The sequence below is a fragment of the Acinonyx jubatus genome, chromosome B4, assembly GCF_027475565.1.
Source record: "Acinonyx jubatus isolate Ajub_Pintada_27869175 chromosome B4, VMU_Ajub_asm_v1.0, whole genome shotgun sequence".
In the NCBI taxonomy this organism is placed as follows: domain Eukaryota; kingdom Metazoa; phylum Chordata; class Mammalia; order Carnivora; family Felidae; genus Acinonyx; species Acinonyx jubatus.
In genome coordinates this window covers 17,383,954-17,405,178 of record NC_069387.1, presented here as the reverse complement: position 1 = coordinate 17,405,178, position 21,225 = coordinate 17,383,954, and the positions used below count along the sequence as shown (strand labels likewise).

General features: G+C 35.8%; 1 protein-coding gene across 2 annotated transcripts in view; it reads right to left on the bottom strand.

Moving 5' to 3' along the window:
• The window catches only part of MALRD1 (MAM and LDL receptor class A domain containing 1), a 754,681-nt gene that overhangs the window by 716,512 nt on the left and 16,944 nt on the right, over positions 1-21,225 (bottom strand). For both annotated transcript variants that reach the window (XM_027074220.2, XM_053225367.1), the window contains exons 2-4: positions 19,005-19,145; positions 3,523-3,617; positions 3,273-3,434 (exon numbers count right to left, since the gene is read on the bottom strand). In XM_027074220.2, coding sequence (XP_026930021.1) covers positions 3,273-3,434; positions 3,523-3,617; positions 19,005-19,145 — 398 coding nt within the window. The remainder of the gene's footprint in view (positions 1-3,272; positions 3,435-3,522; positions 3,618-19,004; positions 19,146-21,225) is intronic.

Sequence of the window (21,225 nt, the reverse complement as noted above, 5' to 3'; positions counted from 1 at the left end):
GAGAAGACAGCCATAGGGGAGTAGGAAGAGAAGTGTTAAGAAATAAACTAGAAACTTCTCTAGTGGTTAATGACACCTGAACATCCACGACAAATTAGATGCATTATTGGTACTCAAGGCTCTCATTCTGCACACACACCCTCAAAGCCAGGAACACATAGCTTCTCTCCCACATGCCTATCAAAAATCTTCTCCTTGCAAACCATTTATCAGATAAGGGGTTAATACCCAAAATACATAAGAAACTCATACAACTTGATAGAATGAAAGAAAGAAAGAAAGAAAGAAAGAAAGAAGGAAGGAAGGAAGGAAGGAAGGAAGGAAGGAAGGAAGGAAAGAAGGAAAGAAAGAAAGAAAGAAAGAAAGAAAGAAAGAAAGAAAGAAAGAAAGAAAGAAAGAAGGAAGGAAGGAAGGAAGGAAGGAAGGAAGGAAGGAAAGAAAGAAAGAAAGAAAGAAAGAAAGAAAGAAAGAAAGAAAGAAAGAAAGAAAGAGAGAAAAGATCCCCCCCAACACACACAAATAAAATGGTTAGAGAACATCACTGGAAAGATATAGACATCATTTCAAAGAACACATACAAATGTCCCAACAGGTACATGAAAAGATATTCAGCATCACTTATCATCAGGGAAATGCAAATCAAAACCACAATGAGATATACTTCACACCTCTTAGAATGGCTGTTATCAAAAAGACAAGAGCTAATGTGTTCATAGGGGTGTAAAGAAACAGGAACCCTAGTTCACTGTTGGTGGGAATGTAAACTTGTGCAACCATTATGAAAAACAGTATGGAAGTTCTTCAAAAAATTAAAAATAGAACCACCATATGATCCAGCAGTCCCTTCTAGGTATATAATCAACGGAAATGAAATCACTATCTCAAAGACATATCTACACTCTCATATTTATTGAAACATTATTCACAGTAGCCAAGACATGGAAACAACCCAAGTATACATCAACAGATGAATGGATAAAGAAAATTTAGTGTATACATACAAAGGAATAATTTAGCCAAGAAAAGAAGGAAATCCTGTCAGTTATGACAATATGGCTAGACTTTGATGGTATTATGCTAAATGAAATAAGTCAGAGAAAGACAAATACTCTATAATTCACTTATATATGGAATCTATCAAAGCCAAATTCATAGAAACAGAGAGCAATTTTTTTTTAGAGAGAGAGAGAGAGAGAGAAGCAGAGGGAGAAAGAGAGAATCTTAAGCAGGCTCCATGCTCAGTACCAAGCCCACCATGGGGCTTGATTTCATGACCCTGAGATCATGACCTGAGCTGAAATCAAGAGTCAGATGCTTAGCTGACTGAGCCACTCAGGTGCCCCCCAAAAGAGTTGTTTTTAGTTGGAAGGGTCTGCATGGTGTGGGAAATGGGGAAATGCTGGCCAAAGGGTACAAACTTCCCACTATAAAATGAGTAGGTTCTGGGTATCTTATAAGCAGCATGGTGAATATAGCTAATAATACTTAAGAGAATAGAAAGTTGTTAAGAGAATAGATCTTAAATGTTTTTACTGCATGAAAAAAAATTGTCATTATGTGATGTTGATGGATATGTTAACTAACTTTATTGTGGTAATCATGCCACACTGTAGGTTTATCAAATTATCACATTATACACCTTAAACTTACACATATATCAATTATATCTCAATGAAGCTGGGAGAAAAGTCTTTTCTTTACATGTACTAAGAACATTCCCTGAATCCCACCTAGTGCATCCTGAGTGTCCCAAGTGAGTCTTTGTTAAATTAATGAATTGGTCATTCACAGGAAGACTTAACTGCCTAATGGCTTAAGATACCCTGCCCAACACACATCAATATACCTGACTTCAACAGAGTGCAAAGTTCTAATGACAGAATTGTGTTTCCAACCATACTGTTCCTCTGAAGGCTTATCATCTGCATGTCATTTAACCATCCACTAAGTGATTTTCTTTGATCCTCTTTGGATCCCCATTTAGTTTACAAAAGCCTGAAATTTCAAACTCCAGGGAATTTATGACAGATCAATTAAGAAAATGTACCATTCTCATATCTAACAATACAATTTTGTAATAGAAATCCTGCTCATTCTCCCATCCTTCCTCTTAGCCACTCAAAATAACTGAAGTTAAAATTCAATCCAATTCAATCCCTATTCTTAAGCAAGTGCTAAATCCATCACATATCAGATGATTTTCTACTCTGTATCAAAACTATAAAATTGATTACTATACTATTCAAATAATAGATTATAAAGGAAACCTGCTTTAGCCGAGTTGGCTAAATTGGCCTGCAAACCAGGTTTAAAAAGCAAATTCATTCAGAATAAAATGCTTTAAGATCCTGTTTTTAATGGGAAATTTTTCTTGGCTTTCCCAAATGTAAAAATATGCAATGCTTTACCAAGAACTCTGGTAATAATCATTAGATTATAATTTCCACCATACATAAGTTTTATTAGGCTGCATAAATAAGTTTGTCTTTTATGGGCTTGCTTAGGCTTTCACTCTCAAAATTATTTTGGAAAATAAAGGCTGTATTGAATAATTTGAGACTAACCATGAAATGAATATGACAATTATTCTACTTCAACAGCATTTGGAATTAGTATTTAAATCAAATAGTCTATTTCCTCATTACACAATATAACCCCCTTCTCTCAAAAGCATGAGAGAAGTCGAGAAGACAAGTAATTCTTAAGAATAAAATGAAAAGAAAGAGAAGGTTGGGATAGTAAGAGAAATATCATTAAAAATTTATATTTTACTGAAATATTAATATGTTAGTAGGTATCAACTCTAGTTCTTATGCACGTATTTAAAATCTTCCTTTAAATTTTTGTAATGTTTATTTATTTTTGAGAGAGAGAGACAGAGACAGAGACAGAGTGCAAGCCGGGGAGGGGCAGAGAGAGAGGGATACACAGAATCCGAAGTAGGCTCCAGGCTCTGAGCTGTCAGCACAGAGCCCGAGGCGGGGCTTGAACCCACGAACTGTGAGATCATGACCTGAGCCGAAGTCGGACACTTAACCAAATGAGTCACCCAGGTGTCCCTAAAACCTACCTTTAAAAGTGTTTTTTAGGGTGACTGGCCATCACAATATCCTAAGACTGCTTGGTTTTGGTGCTTTAAAAGTCCTGGTAAATCCCTCAGTCCTTGGCCAACTGGGGCAGGGGTCATCCTACTTTTAATTCACCTACCGATAAATATCTGTATTTTATCATTTTTCTTTCAATGATAAGGTTAGCAAATATACCGCACATACCTGAAATTTCTGGTTGCTCTGGATGCTCATGACATTTCTCTCCCACTGATTCTGGAGCCCAGCTGTGTTTTGCCATAAATGCCGAACGGGCCCACCACATGTAGTTTGAAGGCCAGCTCTTAATTTGCCACCCACTTGACTGGAGAAGTAATAAAATGTAATCTGTGAAAAATAAGGAATGTCCAAATGATTATAAAACAGAAGTTCCCAACTGTGAAAAGTATTGAAAATTCTGCGTGTTTTCAAATACCTGACAGGCATGTTGGATATTCGTAGGAAGAAACACTCTGCTTCTTAAGTCTGAGGAAGTAGAATCCACCTTGGAGACCAGTGACAGGAAGTGGGCTGTTAGCAACAATAGTCAGCGTGTTACAGTCAGAGCAATCCTTGGCAAACTTATTTAGCACACCATGCAAAAATTCAGGCCCATATGCACATTAGGTCAATATATTTCTGTTTAAAGAATGAAACATGTAACCCCATCATCTGCTTTTGCAAATGATCTGACTGATAGTTTTACTTCATTAGATAACCCGGCAAAATAGCTCATTGTGAGTATATTCCCTATAACATTATCATTGGCTGCAGTCCACAACCCAATTTATCTCCTGTAACATAGAAAGTTAGAGCCTTGCAAAGATGGTATCCAGGGAGAACATGATACTGGGACTGCCCACCAAAGTAAGCAATTCAATGAAAGATGCAAAGGGGTTCACTGTTTGCTGTGATTTTCTCTAGAAAGAATTGGATCAAAGAGTCGTAGCTTTCCCCGGGATCATAGAGAACAATGCAGAGCCCTGACGTTCTCCCGCATAGTGCGGTAGGGACTATGCCAGCGGACGGTTACTGTTTAGAAGACTATAAAATAAATGGAGAACATTCCCTGGGCTTTCATAAATTTCCACAGTGCCTGACAAGGTTATAGTGTGTAATTGGGGAACCGCTGTGTTCTACTACTCTATTTGGCGTTTTGCTATTTGTCAAAAGGAATGACAAAATGATATTCATGATTATGACAACCTATCTACTGAGTTATTCATGGTAGTTTAAAGCTGGATTGGAAATCAAATTTAATTATCACATCGTTGTGAGAATCGATAGCAAAATTAAGAAACCTAAAAAACCTCTTCTTCTCTACACCTATTCCAAAACTGTACCCTAATTAAGTAGAAAATAATGACATTAATGATTGTTATAAATATGGCCAGAGGCATAACTGAAGTCCCTACAATAACGGAAAACCATTCTGAGGATGTATTCCCTGGAATAATGACATAAACATAATTTAGATGAGCTGCTGGTATCACAGTGATAAAAGTGGACAATTACTAGTTGGCTCTTGCTTCATTTTCAGAAGGTAAAGCAAATGTCAAGCAAGTAAATAATCAACTAAGCATATGAGATATATTTATTTTATATTATTATTTACATACAAGTGTTATGTAAATAATATTAGCAATGCAAATGGTAATAGTATTCAACAGGCCCTAAGTTATTATTTATAAGTATTCACCTATTAAAACCATCGATGAGATATACAGAAAATTTTCATTTATCAAGGAAATTACTTGGGTAATTTTCATTTATTATTACTCGAGATAAATTTTCATTTTTCAAGGAAATTACTCAATTACTTGAGTTTGGGCTTAAAAATAAGATTTGACCCTATTAAACAATAGGGTAGCATTTACAATAAAATAATAAATTATTTCAATACTTAAGTAGCATGTTTTATAAATATAAAGTACATCATTTGGTACACAACACTGTAAATTATTCTGTATTTTGTCAAAAAACCTAAACACTCATCTTCAGGTTATCATAAAAAGAAAACTTTGAAATTCAGAAAACAGCTTGAGATCTTTTGACACTTATCGAGTAATAAACTTTCTTTTCATGGTTGAAAACAAAAACAGCATTCAAAATGCACCCAATACCAATATCTATTTTCTACCTTCAATTCCAATTTAGTGGCAATAGGAAGCATTTTTTGAAATGCACACTCAATTTTCCCTTGCTCCCTATGGTGAGTATAGAATTTCTTTAATTCATAGATGAAGATGTTCCTCAGGGACAAATACCATCTTATAGAAAACTCCCTCTTGTTTTCCATAGGACCTTAGTCATCATGTCTACGGGTATAAAAGAAAGAAGCACATTTTTGGCAGCATAAGTTTTTCCCACATGTCCCATCCTTCATCTTATACCCCCTCCTACTGCTGTGTCCGACCACTGAGAAGACACTTAGGAAGCTGATAACCAAAAATGTATCCAATGTTTTCTGTACACACCCCTCTCATCCCTTATAGTAGCCCTGTGAGCAATCACATCACACACATATACAAATATAATTGTCACCGTTGTAAATTGTCTATTAATCTCTACCATATTCATTTCAGTTTGTTGATATCATTCATAAATTCCCATTTTATACCTGCATCCATAAAAGCCACTGCATAGCATATCTTTAAAACGTATTTCAAAGAATCTCATGGAAAATTGCTAATTATTCAAATGACAAAATAACAATAGTGTCATTTTATTGATAATGTTAAATGTTTATATTAAAGGGCTTTCAAAAAAAATTTTTTTTTCTCAGTTGCTGGGTAAGTGTTGGAATAAAATCCTAACATAACCCAAGATTGATGACCAAAAAAAAAAAAAAAAAGGAAGTATATAAAATATGAAAGCAACAAAAACCATGAATCAAGTCTGCAGGGCTAAATCCAATAACTTCGGCAGCGCATTTCACCAGCCTTGATCCTCAGGAAAAGATAACGTAGAATTTTCAGTGTCACTGTCTTCAACTATTATTGACAGCAGCCTTGCATTTCTTCCTTTTCCCAAGTTCTAAGTGATTAATAGGAATGCGTGGGAGCAGAAGGAACATAAATCCTACTGGCATGTTACAGAGTAACCAACTGGCTCAAAGGAACTTAAAAAAATTGAGTATTCTGACAGTGAGATAATATCAGTTCTCAAGAACATTTCCCCAAAAATCAGTCTGCAGGAATGGATCATCATGACAATGTCCAAGGCCCGAAGCAAAGGTTAAAGCACCAAAACTTTTGGAAAGGCAAAAGTGTCCTCTTCTATGACAGAAATGTGGCTAAGTTCAGATAACAGAGAAGAAATAATAGTCTTCGATATAAACTACTTCAAGTTGTTAAGTTCTATGTGTTAAATTCTCTTTCCATTGAATCATAAGTTTGTCTCATACCTGCTTGTTAAACTAACAAGCTCATCACAACCACATAATATTTGCTAAAACTGTATCTCCTAAAGGATGTCCTCAAATACTAATCTCTTAAAATGGCTGGCAACGTATAACTGAATGCAGCCATATCAATTTAAGCCTGCCTCAGTGATCAGGAGCTAGAGGAATCACTTTCGTGGATCATAAAACTTGATTTTACACATGAGGGTGATGTTAACCAAAATGCCAATGAAAATACCCCTCAGAATTTACTCCTCTGTAAAGGCAATGGGAAAAAAAACTCCCCCCCCCCCCCGCAAAAAAAAAAATGGCCATAGCAAGGCTTAGCAAACTGGAGAGCTTTTATTGAAGAAATAGTGGAATCTCAGTAAAAACAGTGAGTTTTATGGGTTTTCTTTTTAACTCGTCTTATTCCCGTTGTCCACTTCCAGCTCCAGAACAACTTTGAGACGTAGCAGCCCAGCATGGCATCCACAACAATAAGCAGAATAGAGTTAGAGCTCTGTCAAACCTTCATTACCAATAATTGTCATCATTTGACATGTGTGGTATTTCCTGAAAGACCCCACTTACAAGGCTGTCTGAAATTCACCCTATTAATACCCAGTCCACCGAAAAAATTCTTCTTTGCAGCAAGCATTCAAGCCAGTTGGTCACTCTGTGACATGCAGTAGATTTATGTTCCTTCTGCTCCCATGCATTCCTATTAATCACTTACAACGTGGGAAATGGAGGAAACCCAAGGTAAGTAGTTTAACTGTACATTTGCCTGAGGCTGTGGATAATAATAGTTGGGGCTTAAGTAGGCTAACCAAAAAGCTTAAAGCAAACTCTGAGGAATGAGATGTCACATAGGAGCTTTGAAATCCTCCTACTTTTCCTGCAAATCTAGATAGACATGTTCATGCACAGGGCTGTACACATGCTCTGGAAAGACCTGAAAAGGCCCTCTGCCCTCATCTCTGGCTGACTTTGAGGCTCTATGAAAGCAGAACGTTAAAACTAAGACAGAGTTGTGAACTTCCTGGTTTTACTGAAGGTGCATCCCAACACGCATACAAAGTCCCTCAACAAACACTGGGGGATTTATTGATTCCAGGGATTTAAGGAACTCTCTTTTCTTTTTTTTAAAGTTTATTTATTTATTTTTGAGAGAAAGAGAGAGTGAGAAAGAGTACAGGGGAGGTGAAGAGAGGGGGAGAGAAACAATCCCAATTAGGGCTGGATCTCACAAACTGTGAGATGACCTAAGCCAAAATCAAGAGTCAGATGCTTAACCGACTGAACCACGAGGTGCCCTGGAACTCTCTTTTCAATCATTAACTGACCACTAATCTGACCATGCAGAGAATTTAGTGGCTACACATGAAAAAAAAAAAAAAAGACTACAGAATTGGTCTAGAAAAGTAACTAAACTAAAAAACAACAAATAAAACAAACAACTATAACAACAAAATGTGAAAGGGAGGAAGCAAGACTCTCAGATTTGTCATGTTATACTGTTTTAAATGTCCATGTTGCAAAAGAAATTGTGAGAAATGTAAAGAAACAAGAAAATATGACCCGTGCAGAAGAAAAACAAATCAATAGAAAGTGTCTCTGAGGAAGCCAAGGCATTGGACCTACTGGATAAAGACTTTAAATCAGCTATTTTAAATCTTTCAAAGAGCCAATGGAAACCATATCTAAAGTACTAAAAAAAAACCCGTATGAATGATGTCTCACGAAATAGGGAATATCAATAAAATAGATGATTGAGAACATCAAGAAATATAAACCATAAAAATCAAAAACTAATCATTATAACTGGTTGTTATAATTGATAAAAATAAAAATTAGAATTCACTGTTGATGGGCACACAATATATAAAGATGTACTTGAGGCAGTAAAGGTATGGAAAATGGAGATAGATAAGACAAATATCCTTAATATACTACTGCAATTAAATTGGTATGAATCCAATCTAGTTTGTTGTAATCCCTAGGCAGCCACTAATAAAATAATTCAAAAAATACATAGTGAAAAATTAAATTAAGATGATATACTACAAAATATCTGTGTAACAGAAAATAGTAATGGAGGAAAAGGGTAACAAGAAAAACAGGAGACAGACAGAAAGCAAATAGCAACTGGCAGCTGTGAAGTCCATCTTATAAGTAATTATGTTATATGTAAATTGGTTAAAGTCCCCAGTCAAAGCTCCAAGGTTGGCACATTGTATAAAAGTATGATCCAATAATATAATTATCCAAAGAGGGTGAAAATAAAGGGATATGAAAACCATAATATACAAATAATAACTAAAGAAGATCTGGAAATTCAGGAAAAAAATGAACATGCACAAAAAGATTTGCTATTAGAGACAAACAAGTACAATTTATAATGATAAAAGAATCAACCCATCAAGAAAATATAATAATTACCAACATATGTTCCTCAAAATAGAGCCTAAAGTATATGAAGCAAAAGTCAATAAAAACAAAGCGAAAATAGACAATTCAACAATAAAAGTTGGAGACTCCAGTACCTTACATTTAAGATTGGATAAAATACTTAGAATATCAGTAAGGAAATAAAAAACTTGAGCAACATGATACTCCTCTTAGACCTAACAGACATATAGAACACTCCATCCAACGACAGCAAAATACATATGCTTCTATGGTGCACACAGAATATTCTCCAGGAATGACCACATTTTAGCCATAAAACAAGTCTCAATATATTTAAGAAGATGTGAATTAAACAAGTAATGTTCTATAGCCACAATGGAGTCATTTGAGTCAAGAGCAGAATGAAATGTGGGAAAATCACAAATATGTGGAAATCAAACAACATACTCCTAGGAACTAATGGGTCAAAGGAGAAACCAGAAGAGAATTAGAAAATACTTGAGATAGGGGCACATGGGTGGCTCAGTAGGTTAAGCATATGACTTCAGCCAGGGTCATGGTCTCCCAGCTCCTGGGTTTTCTCTGAGCTGAGCCTGGAGCCTGCTCTGACTCTGTGTCTCCCTCTCTCTCTCTGTCCCTATCCTGCTCGTGCTCTGGGTCTCTCTGTCAAAAATAAATGAACATTAAAAAAATATTAAAGGGGAGCCTCGGTGGCTCAGTTGGTTAAGGGTCCAACTTGGGCTCAGGTCATGATCTCATAGTTCATGAGTTTGAGCTCCCTGTTGAGCACTGTGCTGACAGCTCAGAGTCTGAAGCCTGCTTCAGATCCTGTGTCTCCTTCTCTCTCTCTGCCCCTCTCCTGCTCACACTCTGTCTCTCTAAAAAATAAATGAACATTAAAAAAATATATTAAAACAAGAAAATACTTGAGATAAAAAAAATTGAAAATACATTGTATCAAAATGTATGGGACACAGTTAAATCGGTGCTTAGAAATAAATTTGGAGCTCTAAATTACTAAACTTAAAAAAAGAAAGTTGTAAACACAGTCTAACCTTCCATCTTACAAAGCTAGTAAAAGAAGAGCAGACCAAACCCAAAGCCAGCAAAGGAAGAAAATAATAAACATTAGAACAGAGCTAAATGAAATAAAAAATAGACAACAGAAACCAATTAAACCAAAAGTTGGTTCTTGGAAAGATCAACAAAATTAACAAATCTTTTGCTAGACTGACTAATAGGGGGACAAAAGGACTCAATTTGCTAACTGAAGAGTCAAACAAGGGTCAGAACTACCAACTTTATAGAAATAAACTGTAGGGTAATATCATCAACATTTGCAAGCCAACGAATTAGATAACGTAAATGATATGGACAAATTCTTAGAAAGACACAAACACTGACTCAGGACCAAAACTGACTCAAGAAGAAATATAAAATCTGAATAAATTATAACAAGTAAAGAGAATGAATCAGCAATCAAAAAACTTCCCACAAAGAAATTCTCACTCATGGCAGGATTCACCAGTGAATTCTATAAATCACTTAAACAAGAATTAAAACCAATACTTCACAAACTCTTGCACAAATTGGAAGAGGAGAGAAGACTTGTCGACTCTGTGAGGCCATTATTACCTTGGTATCAAAACCAGCCCAACCTATGACAAGAAAACTATAGATTGATAACTCTAATTAATATAAATGTAAAAGTACTAAACAAAATACAGGAAAGCATGCAAGATATGAGATCATGCAAGATATGAAAAGGATTATTCACCATGACCAGGTAGAATTTATCTCAGGAATTTAGTTAGCTCAACATATGAAAACCCATCACTATAAAACACCACATTGATGATCAAGGAAAGGCCAAAACCACATGATCGTCTCAACAGATGCAGAAACACATGTGACAAACTCTCATGATAAAAACACTCGATACATGAGTCACAGAAGGGAACATCCTTACCTAACAAATTACATCCGCAAAAAACCCTCACCCAACATCATACCTGATCGTAAAAGATTGAAAAATTTCCCCCCTAATAGGAGTAGGATAAGAATATCTGTTACTACTTCTGTTCAACATTGCACTGGAGTTTCTAGACAGGCAATTAGATAAGGAAATGAAATAAAAGGAATCTAGAATGGAAACAGAAAGTAAAACTATCTCTATTTGCAAATGACATGATCTTACACATAGACTTTCCTAAGGAACCATGTGATTACACTGGGCTCACTTGAACAGTCCAGATTAAATTTATTTTAAGGTCAGCTGATTAGCAACCATGGTACATCTATAAAGTCTTTTCACAAAAGTACCTAGATTAGTTTTGACTGAAAAACCAAGGGTTGGGAATCTCGGGAGGTACATCTTTAGAATTCTGCCTACCACAATTAGGTAGGCATTATTTGGTTCTCCTGTTCCACTTGCTACATTTTAGGGTAGCTGACCAGTCTATGAAGCCTAAACTAGCTGAGTTCTTGTAAATTCTTCCTTGACTAATTCAGTTGTAGGACACATTGAATCAATGTATCTACTCATCAGTGTTGCCAGACTTCATTTGCAAAGAAATGAAATCCCCTGGGTCCTTTCCAACTGCTTTAATTGGTGAAATTCCCTGCCCACTTTCATTTGGGAACATGGCCGGCTACTGGCCATTTGGCTGTGGTTCAAAAGATATATTCTTTGAAATGTGTATTATATTTATTTTAATACACTACTATTTGATTTTATGAATTTCTGTTGAGTATATACTTTTTCACTTATGGCTAAATTAATTTGAAGAATATATACCCACATAAATTTAACAAATAAACAAGCCATCTGCCTGTAAAGATAAGATTCCTGCCAAAAGAAAAACAAATGATACATAGGAATAAAATTCCGTATTTTTACAGAGAAATTATGGAATGTGTTATTTTTAGCTCCAATCAGTGGAATAATATTGCTTACTTTAAAAAATTTGACAGCTTGACTACTTATTGTTAAATGGAAAAATTTCATTGATGTCCTATCAGTTAATTCAAATAATCATCTAAGTTGTCAACTATGATTACCTGACTGGTGTATTACTCTGAATTTTAAATAAAAGAATTGGAATTGGGAAAATAAACAGATATTATATTATCTAATAAAAAAATAGACATCAATTTTGTTCAGGAATTCTGAAAACTTCACGTAGCTCACTAATTTAAAATGCACATGCATGCAGGCACACATCCAGGACCTTGATATTATTAGCTTGACAATCAAAGAATTTGTGGAAGAAATAAAGCTCTCTGCAAAATACTACCGGAGGCAGAATGAATCATTAAGTACCAAATATGTATGCCCTTGAAATTCTTTGTGCAACTTCTCAGACACTGCCACACATCCATCAATGTCTTTCATTTCTGCTGCCTGGTTGGCCAGCAGCAGAAAGAGGACCGTCAACTGTGAAGGAGTTGGTAGAGGAGGGAACACAGGGAAGGCAATGGTACTGATGCACGAAATCAGTAACCTTTGGGTGACATAGTTCTTGACATTCCCAAATATACTTTTGGCCTAATCTTCATTTCCAAAGACAGTATCCTCTAGCCAGAACAGACTGTATATCACTGCCTGAGCATACCGATACACCGAGCATCTCTACATGGTCGTTATGTGGTTCTTTCAGTAGCGAATATCATGTCTTTCACTTCCCTATTCACTGGAACACCACTCATCTTTCAAGTCCCTTCTCAAGCCCCGTCTTAAAGTGATGACATCAGGGGGTGCCTGGGTAGCTCAGTTGGTTGGGTGTCCGACTCTTGATTTCAGCTCAGGTCATGATATTGGGGCTCCTGGGTTTGAGCCCTACATCGGGCTCTGTGCTGACGGTGTGAAGCCTGCCTGGGATTCTCTCTCTCTGTCTCTCTCTCTCTGTGTCTCCCTCTATCTCTCTGACCCTCCCCCACTTGTGCATGTGCTCTCTCTCTCAAAATAAATATAAACTTAAAAAAAAAGTGATGACATCAGTTCCCATTTAGAGTGGCTTTCTTTCCAGGGTCAGAATTTGCCTACATCCACAGAATAATATGCTCCGACTAACATCACAGCATTTTTCAAATTTCCCCTGTATTATAATTAATTGTTTTATTCTCAAGAATGCTTTCCAAAGAGATCATTTCATATGCAACATATATTTCAATAGTCTTTATAGTATTCACAGCATTTGTCATGATGGCTTACACATTCCAGGGTCAAAGCTTTTGAACTGAAATTCACAATTGTCACCACGTTATATAAATACATGTACATAAACATAAATTTTCCATGTTTACTTATTTTTTTTACTTTTAAAATGGTGTAACTACAATATTGAAAATGGAGCAAATAAAAGAATATACTGAATTCCATCCATAATACAAATCTTGTTTTTAACTTTATTGTAGGGAACAGGCTTAACTACTAAAATAAAATCTCCTCCTTAACTGAAAATTCAGGTGAATTTTTAAGTAATAGCATAATGAAACTGATTCTTACACAGAATCAGAGATTACATCAAGGTATACCTCACCTATGTTTGCTACAAAAGTGAACACTAATCACTAAAATTAAGATTATAACTTATTTGTTAGTTCTTGGAGGAGGAATTTTATTTTAGACTCATATATCCCCAGGAGTGCATATTGTCAGATGCAAAAACGCTCAACTAATGTTTACTGACAGCAAACTATGACTCATATATAAATCCCACTTGTTACCAGATTTTGTATAGCCTGAGAGCTAAGGGTTTTTACGTGGGTTAAATGATTGAAAAAGTTTAAAAGAATAGTATTTTCTGACATGTGAAAATTATATGAATGATCAACTTCAGGGTCCATCAATAAAGTCTTATTATAACACAGCCATGCTTAATCTCTATGTATTACCAATGGCTACTTTCACAGTGTAATAGCAGAATTGAGTAGTTGGGACATAAACTGTATGATCTAAAAAGCCAAAACTATTTACTATCTGGTCCTTGAAGGAAACAATATGCAGATTCCTAGAACAGAAAAGGTATAAGGTTTATGTCTCCATCACTAGATTGCGAGTTCACTGGGACAAGAACTGTGTTCTATACTCTTATACCTGCAGATCCTATAATATATGCAGAGCAATGTAGATCCTCGGTAAAAAGTGTTAGAAATAATAAATATATAAAAGAACAAGTGAACATTCACTTTTCACTGATTTCAGAGATGAAGACTATAAAGACTGAGAAAACTTGATCTAGGAAGTGAATAGGAGGTTCTTTCCAGTTTTTGTCTCCTGCTATTTATTAGTAAAATAATACAACTCACTGTCTAAATAATGCAGCTCGCTAAGTAAGTATTCAGAAATACATTATGATTCCTAGTGCCCTTCACAAAGGGCAGCATGGAACAATTTAGATATGCTGATGTGAGAACACCCAATGATAAACAGAACGCTTATACAGAAAAACCTACAAGTTGAGATCTCAGGAGGCTTTAAAGATAAACCAAAGCGGCATATTTTTATGAGAACAGAAACTTGGAGGAAGGGATCAGAACAAGGTAGATTCCTTCGAGCTTTGGCCTGAGGTTAGGCTGTAGTGGTAGCTGGAGTGTGAGGCTAAAATTCTTTTTTTTTTTTTTAATTTTTTTAAATGTTTGTTTATTTTCGAGAGTGAGAGAGAGACAGAGTGTGAGAGGGGGAGGGGCAGAGAGAGAGGGAGACATAGAATCAGAAGCAGGCTCCAGGCTCTGAGCTGTCAGCACAGAGCTCAACGCAGGGCTTGAACTCAAGGACCGCGAGATTGTGACCTGAGCTGAAGTTGGACGGCCAACCGACTGAGCCACCCAGGCGCCCTGCGGCTAAAATACTGATAGAAAGACTGTTCTCTTCTTGGCCAGAAGAATCAGCCAAAGGAAGCTAGGACAGCCAGGTCTGCAATGAATAAAGGGAAGAATTCTGGGAAGATGAGAGCCAGAAAAAGAGGTAGCCTGTGTTCTATGAATAAACTACCCAAATCTCTGGCTAAAATTAAAACATGCGTGTGCAGGGAAGGTGTACTTCTAGTAAAGGTTAAAAGAACTGAATTGATATTTGAACTACTGTGCACAACAAACAAAACATCTTCAATTGGAGGCTAAGCAAATTAACCAGCCACTTAAACTACATTAGAAACACCTTAGAGAAAGATCTGGCAGTTCTCGTAAAAGTGAACATACATCGACACAGCATTTCACTTCTATGTATTTACCCAAGAGATTTAACAACAGAAAGACACAAAGACTTATATAGAAATGTTTATAGCAGTTTTCTTCATCATATTTCAAAACAGGAAAAAACCATACATGTCCTTCAATGGGAGAATGGATGAATAAATTCATATAATTGTATACTACCTAGCAATAAAAAAGGAAAGAACTCATGATACATGATACATGCTACAACGTGGATGAATCTGAAGCATTAGGCTAAGTGAAGAAAACTTTGAACAAAGTGTGTATACTTTATGAGTTGATTTATATGAAGTTCCAGAACAGGCAAGACAAACCCACGGCAGAAGAAATTAAAATGGTGATTATATTGGGAGTGGAGGATGGGAGCAAAGGTTGACTAGGAAGGTATAGGAGGGAACTCTGTGGCATGATGATAAGGCTCTACATTTTGTGAGGTGCTTGGGTTGCACAGGTGAGTGCCTTTGTCAGAACTTATCAAATAGTACACCTATGATTGTGTTTGCATATAATGTAAATACGACTTCAAAATTTAAAAAAAAAACTGTAATGAATATTGAATTCTAGCACAGGGCAAACACACTTTTTCTTAAAGTGCCAAGTAGTTTAGGCTTTGTGGACCATATGATCTCTGTCACAACCACTCAACTCCAAAGTTGTAGCACAAAAGCAGCCACAGGCACTTTGTAAATGAGTAGGAGAGCCTGGGTTGTGATAAAACTTTCTTCTGGGGTGTCTGGGTGTCTCAGTCAGTTGAGCTACTGATTCTTGGTTTCGGCGCAAGTCATGATTTCACAGTTAGTGAGTTTGAGCCCCGAGTCGGGCTCCATGCTGACGGTGCAGAGCCTGCTTGGGATTCTCTCTCTCTCCCTCTCACAATAAATACATAAACTTTAAGAAAAAGGTTATAAAAAACCCACTTTATTTACAAAAACAGGAAAATGACCCACAGGCCATGTTTAGTTGACCCCTGTGTCTAGATACTCGTATACTTGGGCAAAGTGATTCCTGCAACTTCTTTGGAATGCATTGAAAATATGATGGATTGATAAATGGAGAAATGGATTGGCAGATGGATAGATATTTGATAAAACAAATACAGTAATTTTAGATGTATAACCTAAATTGTGGGTATATGGCTATTTATAGTAAAGTTTTCTGGAAACTTTTCATATACTAGAAATAACTGCAATAAACTGGGATGGGGCCATACAAATAAAAAATAAGTGGACATATAGACCCTGCTTATAGCTTACTAGGCAAAATAGAGTTAATATGGCCATGAATTAAGAAACACAGTGTAAACAAAACTTGCAAAGCTATTATATGCTACCCAGCAATCCCATATGATCAAAAAACTGCCCAACAATGGGTCATTGCAGGTGTGGCCATAGAGAACAGGGGCACTGGCTGGCTCAGTCAGTTAAGCGACCAACTTTAGCTCAGGTCATGATCTCACCATTCATGAGTTTGAGCCCCGTATCAGGCTCTGTGCTGACATCTCAGAGCCTGGAGCCTGCTTCAGATTCTGTGTGTGTGTGTGTCTCTCATAAATAAATAAACATTAAAAAAAAAACAACCTCATGTATCACCCTTAATATCACCTGAAGTTTAGAATTATTTAAAACTCTATATTCTGATAAGTTCCAAGAAAAACTCATATTAATTCTTTTTTTTTAATTAAAGTTTTACCATTGTTGAAAAGATGTATTGGAATTTTTGTAGTGATACCATTTCATCTAAATGCGATGCTATATACTTTTTAAAATCAATATTATGTTTTAATCACTGTGCCCTGGGCTTTAGTAGACTTCAAATATTGACACAGTGATGTTTTTAATGTTCTGATAGATTTTCAAACTTAGCTCTGAAAACTTCTCAAGGCATTGATTACATGATGAAAAATGTTATTTTGGAGCACTACCAAATTATTTCAAGAGTAAATTAATCAAAAATTTTATTAATACTCATGAAATAAGGATTTTTGAATGAGGTCAAGATTCCAATAAGATTATTTTTCTATAAACATTTTCAAACAGCTAATATCTAAAGGCAGAACATTTGCTTATTTAAAATTATATGTAGACAATACTCATATTTTAGCATTTAATTGTAGTTACAAAAGATGCATCACTATTATTAAAATCATCAGCCTTCAATAACTTTGCCAGGCAATATTTTGCCGCTTTTTCCTATGAGGCTTTTCTTATGATTATTCCCACTTTACAGACAAGGAAATTGAGACTACACAACTAGCAGTTTGACAGGCAGGGTTCAAACCCATCTAGTCTGACTCCAGAGCTCTGAACTCAGACCAAGTGATCTCACTACAATGGTGTCTGTCTATATAACATCACAATTTTGATGTGAATTGCCCCCATTTTATCTCTTGACTATCAAAAAAATCAGCATGAGAGAAGAGTAGGAAGAAAAACAAAGAAAAAGGGAGGAAATGGAGGAGGGAAGGAAAGAGGGAAGCCGGAAGCAGAATGACGAATGACAGAGATCCTGGTTGTCTAACTCCAAGATGAGGAGGCCCAAAAGAAGAATAGAACAAGAGCCATAGGCAACAAAAAGATAAAATATCAGATATTCTGTCCAGGAAGAAGACTAGGATAAGTAAATGTATGCTGTGAAAAGTTTTTAAGTAAAAGAAAGAAGCAGCAGGGAGATTCTAAAGGAGAGAGACACAGAATCAAACAACTGGCAAGGTATTGCAATGGCTAAAAATTGGGAACCAGATTCAATATCATCACCATCTAACATAACTGAATACGTAATAAAAATGTTATATATTGCAGTGAGTCATTGCTCCTGTTTGTGAAGTTGGTCCCTTGTTTGAATAAAATTGGCTTATTCCTAACAATTGTTAACCGTTATTTTTGAAAAAGTATTTTTGCCAAACAAAATAACAAAGCCAAGCAAAGTAACAAACTCCAGTTCACTTATATCGAAGTTAAAGTCAGGAACACCAAAATTATTCAGAAATGTACTAAATAGCAACTTTTTTTGAATATCAGATGTTTTATGGCAAGTTTTACCAACAACATCCCATTTAGCTCTTATATCAACTACCTACAGATTAAGAATCATTGTTCCCCTCCTCAGAGCTGAGAAAAACACAGCTTAAAAAAGTAAATTGCTCAAGATCATATAGCTTGTAAATGATGGAGCCAGGATTCTAATTCCACATGTATAAGTATTCGTGGAATTGTATGTAAACATTTGTAAACATACGTAAACGTTTCCAAAGAATTAATGCCTAATACCCAAAGATCGGCTTGCTTTAAATTATCTCTAGGGAAATACTCACATTTAAAATTTGATTGTGTTTATTTGAGAAAAGCATCACTTTTACAAAAAAATCACCAGCCTTCAATTACTTATGCCAGGCAATATACGACCTCTTTTCATATCAAGTATAAGCCCATCAGATGAGGAAAGGCATACAGTTGATTTTTGTTCACTAAAATATCTTAATCACAATATTGGCGAATGAATGTGAAGTTGGTTAGTTACCAAATAAAGAAATGAATAATGTCTGGCCCCGGAGCCACCTCAAGGGCTACTGAGCAGCCCATGAGAGCTGAAATCAGCATCGCCAAAAGCAAATTAATATGATTAATTAATCTATGTAGCATTATCACATTAAATTTTACATTTTCCATGAAGAGTCAAAATAGCTAGAAAATCCCAAGGATTATTTAGATAGACCTTTAGGACCCCAGGAACCCAATTTTGAGAATCCAATGTGATATTTTATATAATAAATATCTTGAAAGTGGTTAAAGAATACATAAAGTTAGACATTATAATAATTGATAAATACAATCACCCAATAATTGCTATATAAATAATCAACCACTTGACAAAAAAAAAAGAAAAAAGAAAGAAATTCGAAGATTTACCAGACATATTACCACTGTGATCATAAAATGGAAGTGAGTGACCGGCCATCCCATTTCTCTTTGTCCAACCAGGTTGCAGACTCTGATCTTGTGTCATACTACAGAGCCCATTCTCAAAATCACATCTTTCATAATTGGAGCCTAATTGAGAGAGGAAAAAAATTAGCTTTCAGAACGCCATTTGGCTTAAGAAATCAGACAATAATAGAAAAAAAAAAAGCTTAGCTGCAAATGGCAAACGTAGATTAACATAAGGACTATTTTCCCCATTTTAAGTCTACTTTATTAATGTAGAGCTTTTTCTGCAGATGGCATTCCAATAAATCACCACACACAGAAGCCCGTGTGGTCAAACAGAAAGAAGGCCACTTAGGGTCAGAAGACTGAGGACCTAAGCTCGGTTTTGTCTCCTCTTACCCGAGCGCTTTAGCTAAACCACTTAACCACAGCAAGCCCTTTTCTTCCCTTGTAAGATTAGAATAACGACATCCTGCCCTCTCTCGCTCAAATGATTGCTATGGGAATCTAATGACATAATTCATATAAAATACAACTCTTAGAACCATAAAATATGAGGAATTATGATTGTTATATCTTCAACTCCACCTTGATATTCCCCAGGCATATCAGAATTTCAGGAGTGGGCAGACCAAATCACCCAGGACTGAAACTCAAAGATCCATAGCTGTGATGCACTCCTGAAACTAAACAGAGCACCTTCCTGTTACATATCATTGTTCTTGGAATTCTTGGTGCTTTTATCACAACAAAGGTGATTTCTAGCCCTTTTTGTATTTGTCCTGAGTTTAAGTGATCCAAGAGGCTTGGTAGAAGCTGAAGGGTTTGGACATTTGGTTGTTCACAGTAACAATCAGGTAGGGCTTTATTTCATTATCCAACATCTGCAAAGGTCCCTCTCTAAAAAATAGATCATCTCAACCACAAATAGCCCCTGCTGGACTATACTTCTCAGCAACTGTGGAGATTTTCCTTTGACAAGTTTGTTCTTGCCCTGACTGGTTGCATTAGCCACCGTGGGAATAGATATGCTGGTTAATAGTTAGGCTGTGCTTGGCAACCCAGTCACGAAATCATAATTTGACTTAAGCTCCTTTTGGGAAAAATATTATATAATAATAATAGATCTGGTGCATGTTCTTGAGATCATACAGGAGCACTGAAAGCTGATTTAGAAATATCACTTAATGACATTAAGTAAACGTGCTTTCTTACCGGTGGTCTATTTCATTTATTTTACGCTTAGATCCCTTATTTTGAAAAATTTCATGGTCCAGCTATATTCTGTAATAACAGGAATCTTAATAGCTACAATTTATCAAGGTAGTTTGTTCTGTGCTAGGCATTCTATTTACAGTAGTTTATTTATTCCTTACATCAACCTTATGAAGGAGGCATTTTCTTCGATTTCAAAAAGTGAGGAAACTTGGGCCATGTGTCGTTACAAGGCATAAAGTAGCTCGCCCTAGACAGAATAGCTAGTGAGCGCTGGCACTAACATTAGAACCCAGGTCTTTCTGACCTCAGAACATGAGTTCTTAAAGCTCATCTTCTGAGGCCTAATTATTAGTCCGCTGTTCTATTTTTATCAAAAGCCTACAAAGTTCTATGAGAATTTCTAGTCGGCCTGAGGGAACCAGTATTTCCAGACAGAATTGATGTCATCCCATCCAAAAGCTAAGAAATTTGATTAGTCTATGAATCATACCATGGCTAAATTTACAATTGCCATAAGGCCTTTGAAATATTTAAAATAACCGGAATACGCCAATTATTACCTCATGGACCTCTCGTAACCCAGAGAATCTGATTGAACAAAAAAGGAATTAAACTATATAATTATTTGTATAAATGTGTGCGTGTCATTCAATGAACTATGCATGTATCTGCATTAGTATATTTTCAAGTTTCCTGTAGTTCCCAGCAATTTTTACAACAATCTATTTGTGATTCTAAAGTATTCTAAACTGTTTTTATCACCAGGTTTCAGCAATTGTGTGTATAAAATGTACATACATTCTCACGTAAGTGTCAGACATTTTTTAAATACCAAGAAATTACTTTGCATTACAATTACTTCGTTGACGTCTATTTGCAATGTCTTTTGTTCTTTTTAACACACAAAGATTATGATAATGATTTCTGGAAGTGTTAAAACTAGAAAAATAGCTAAATAGAACATTTTTCCTTTGCAATAGTCTCA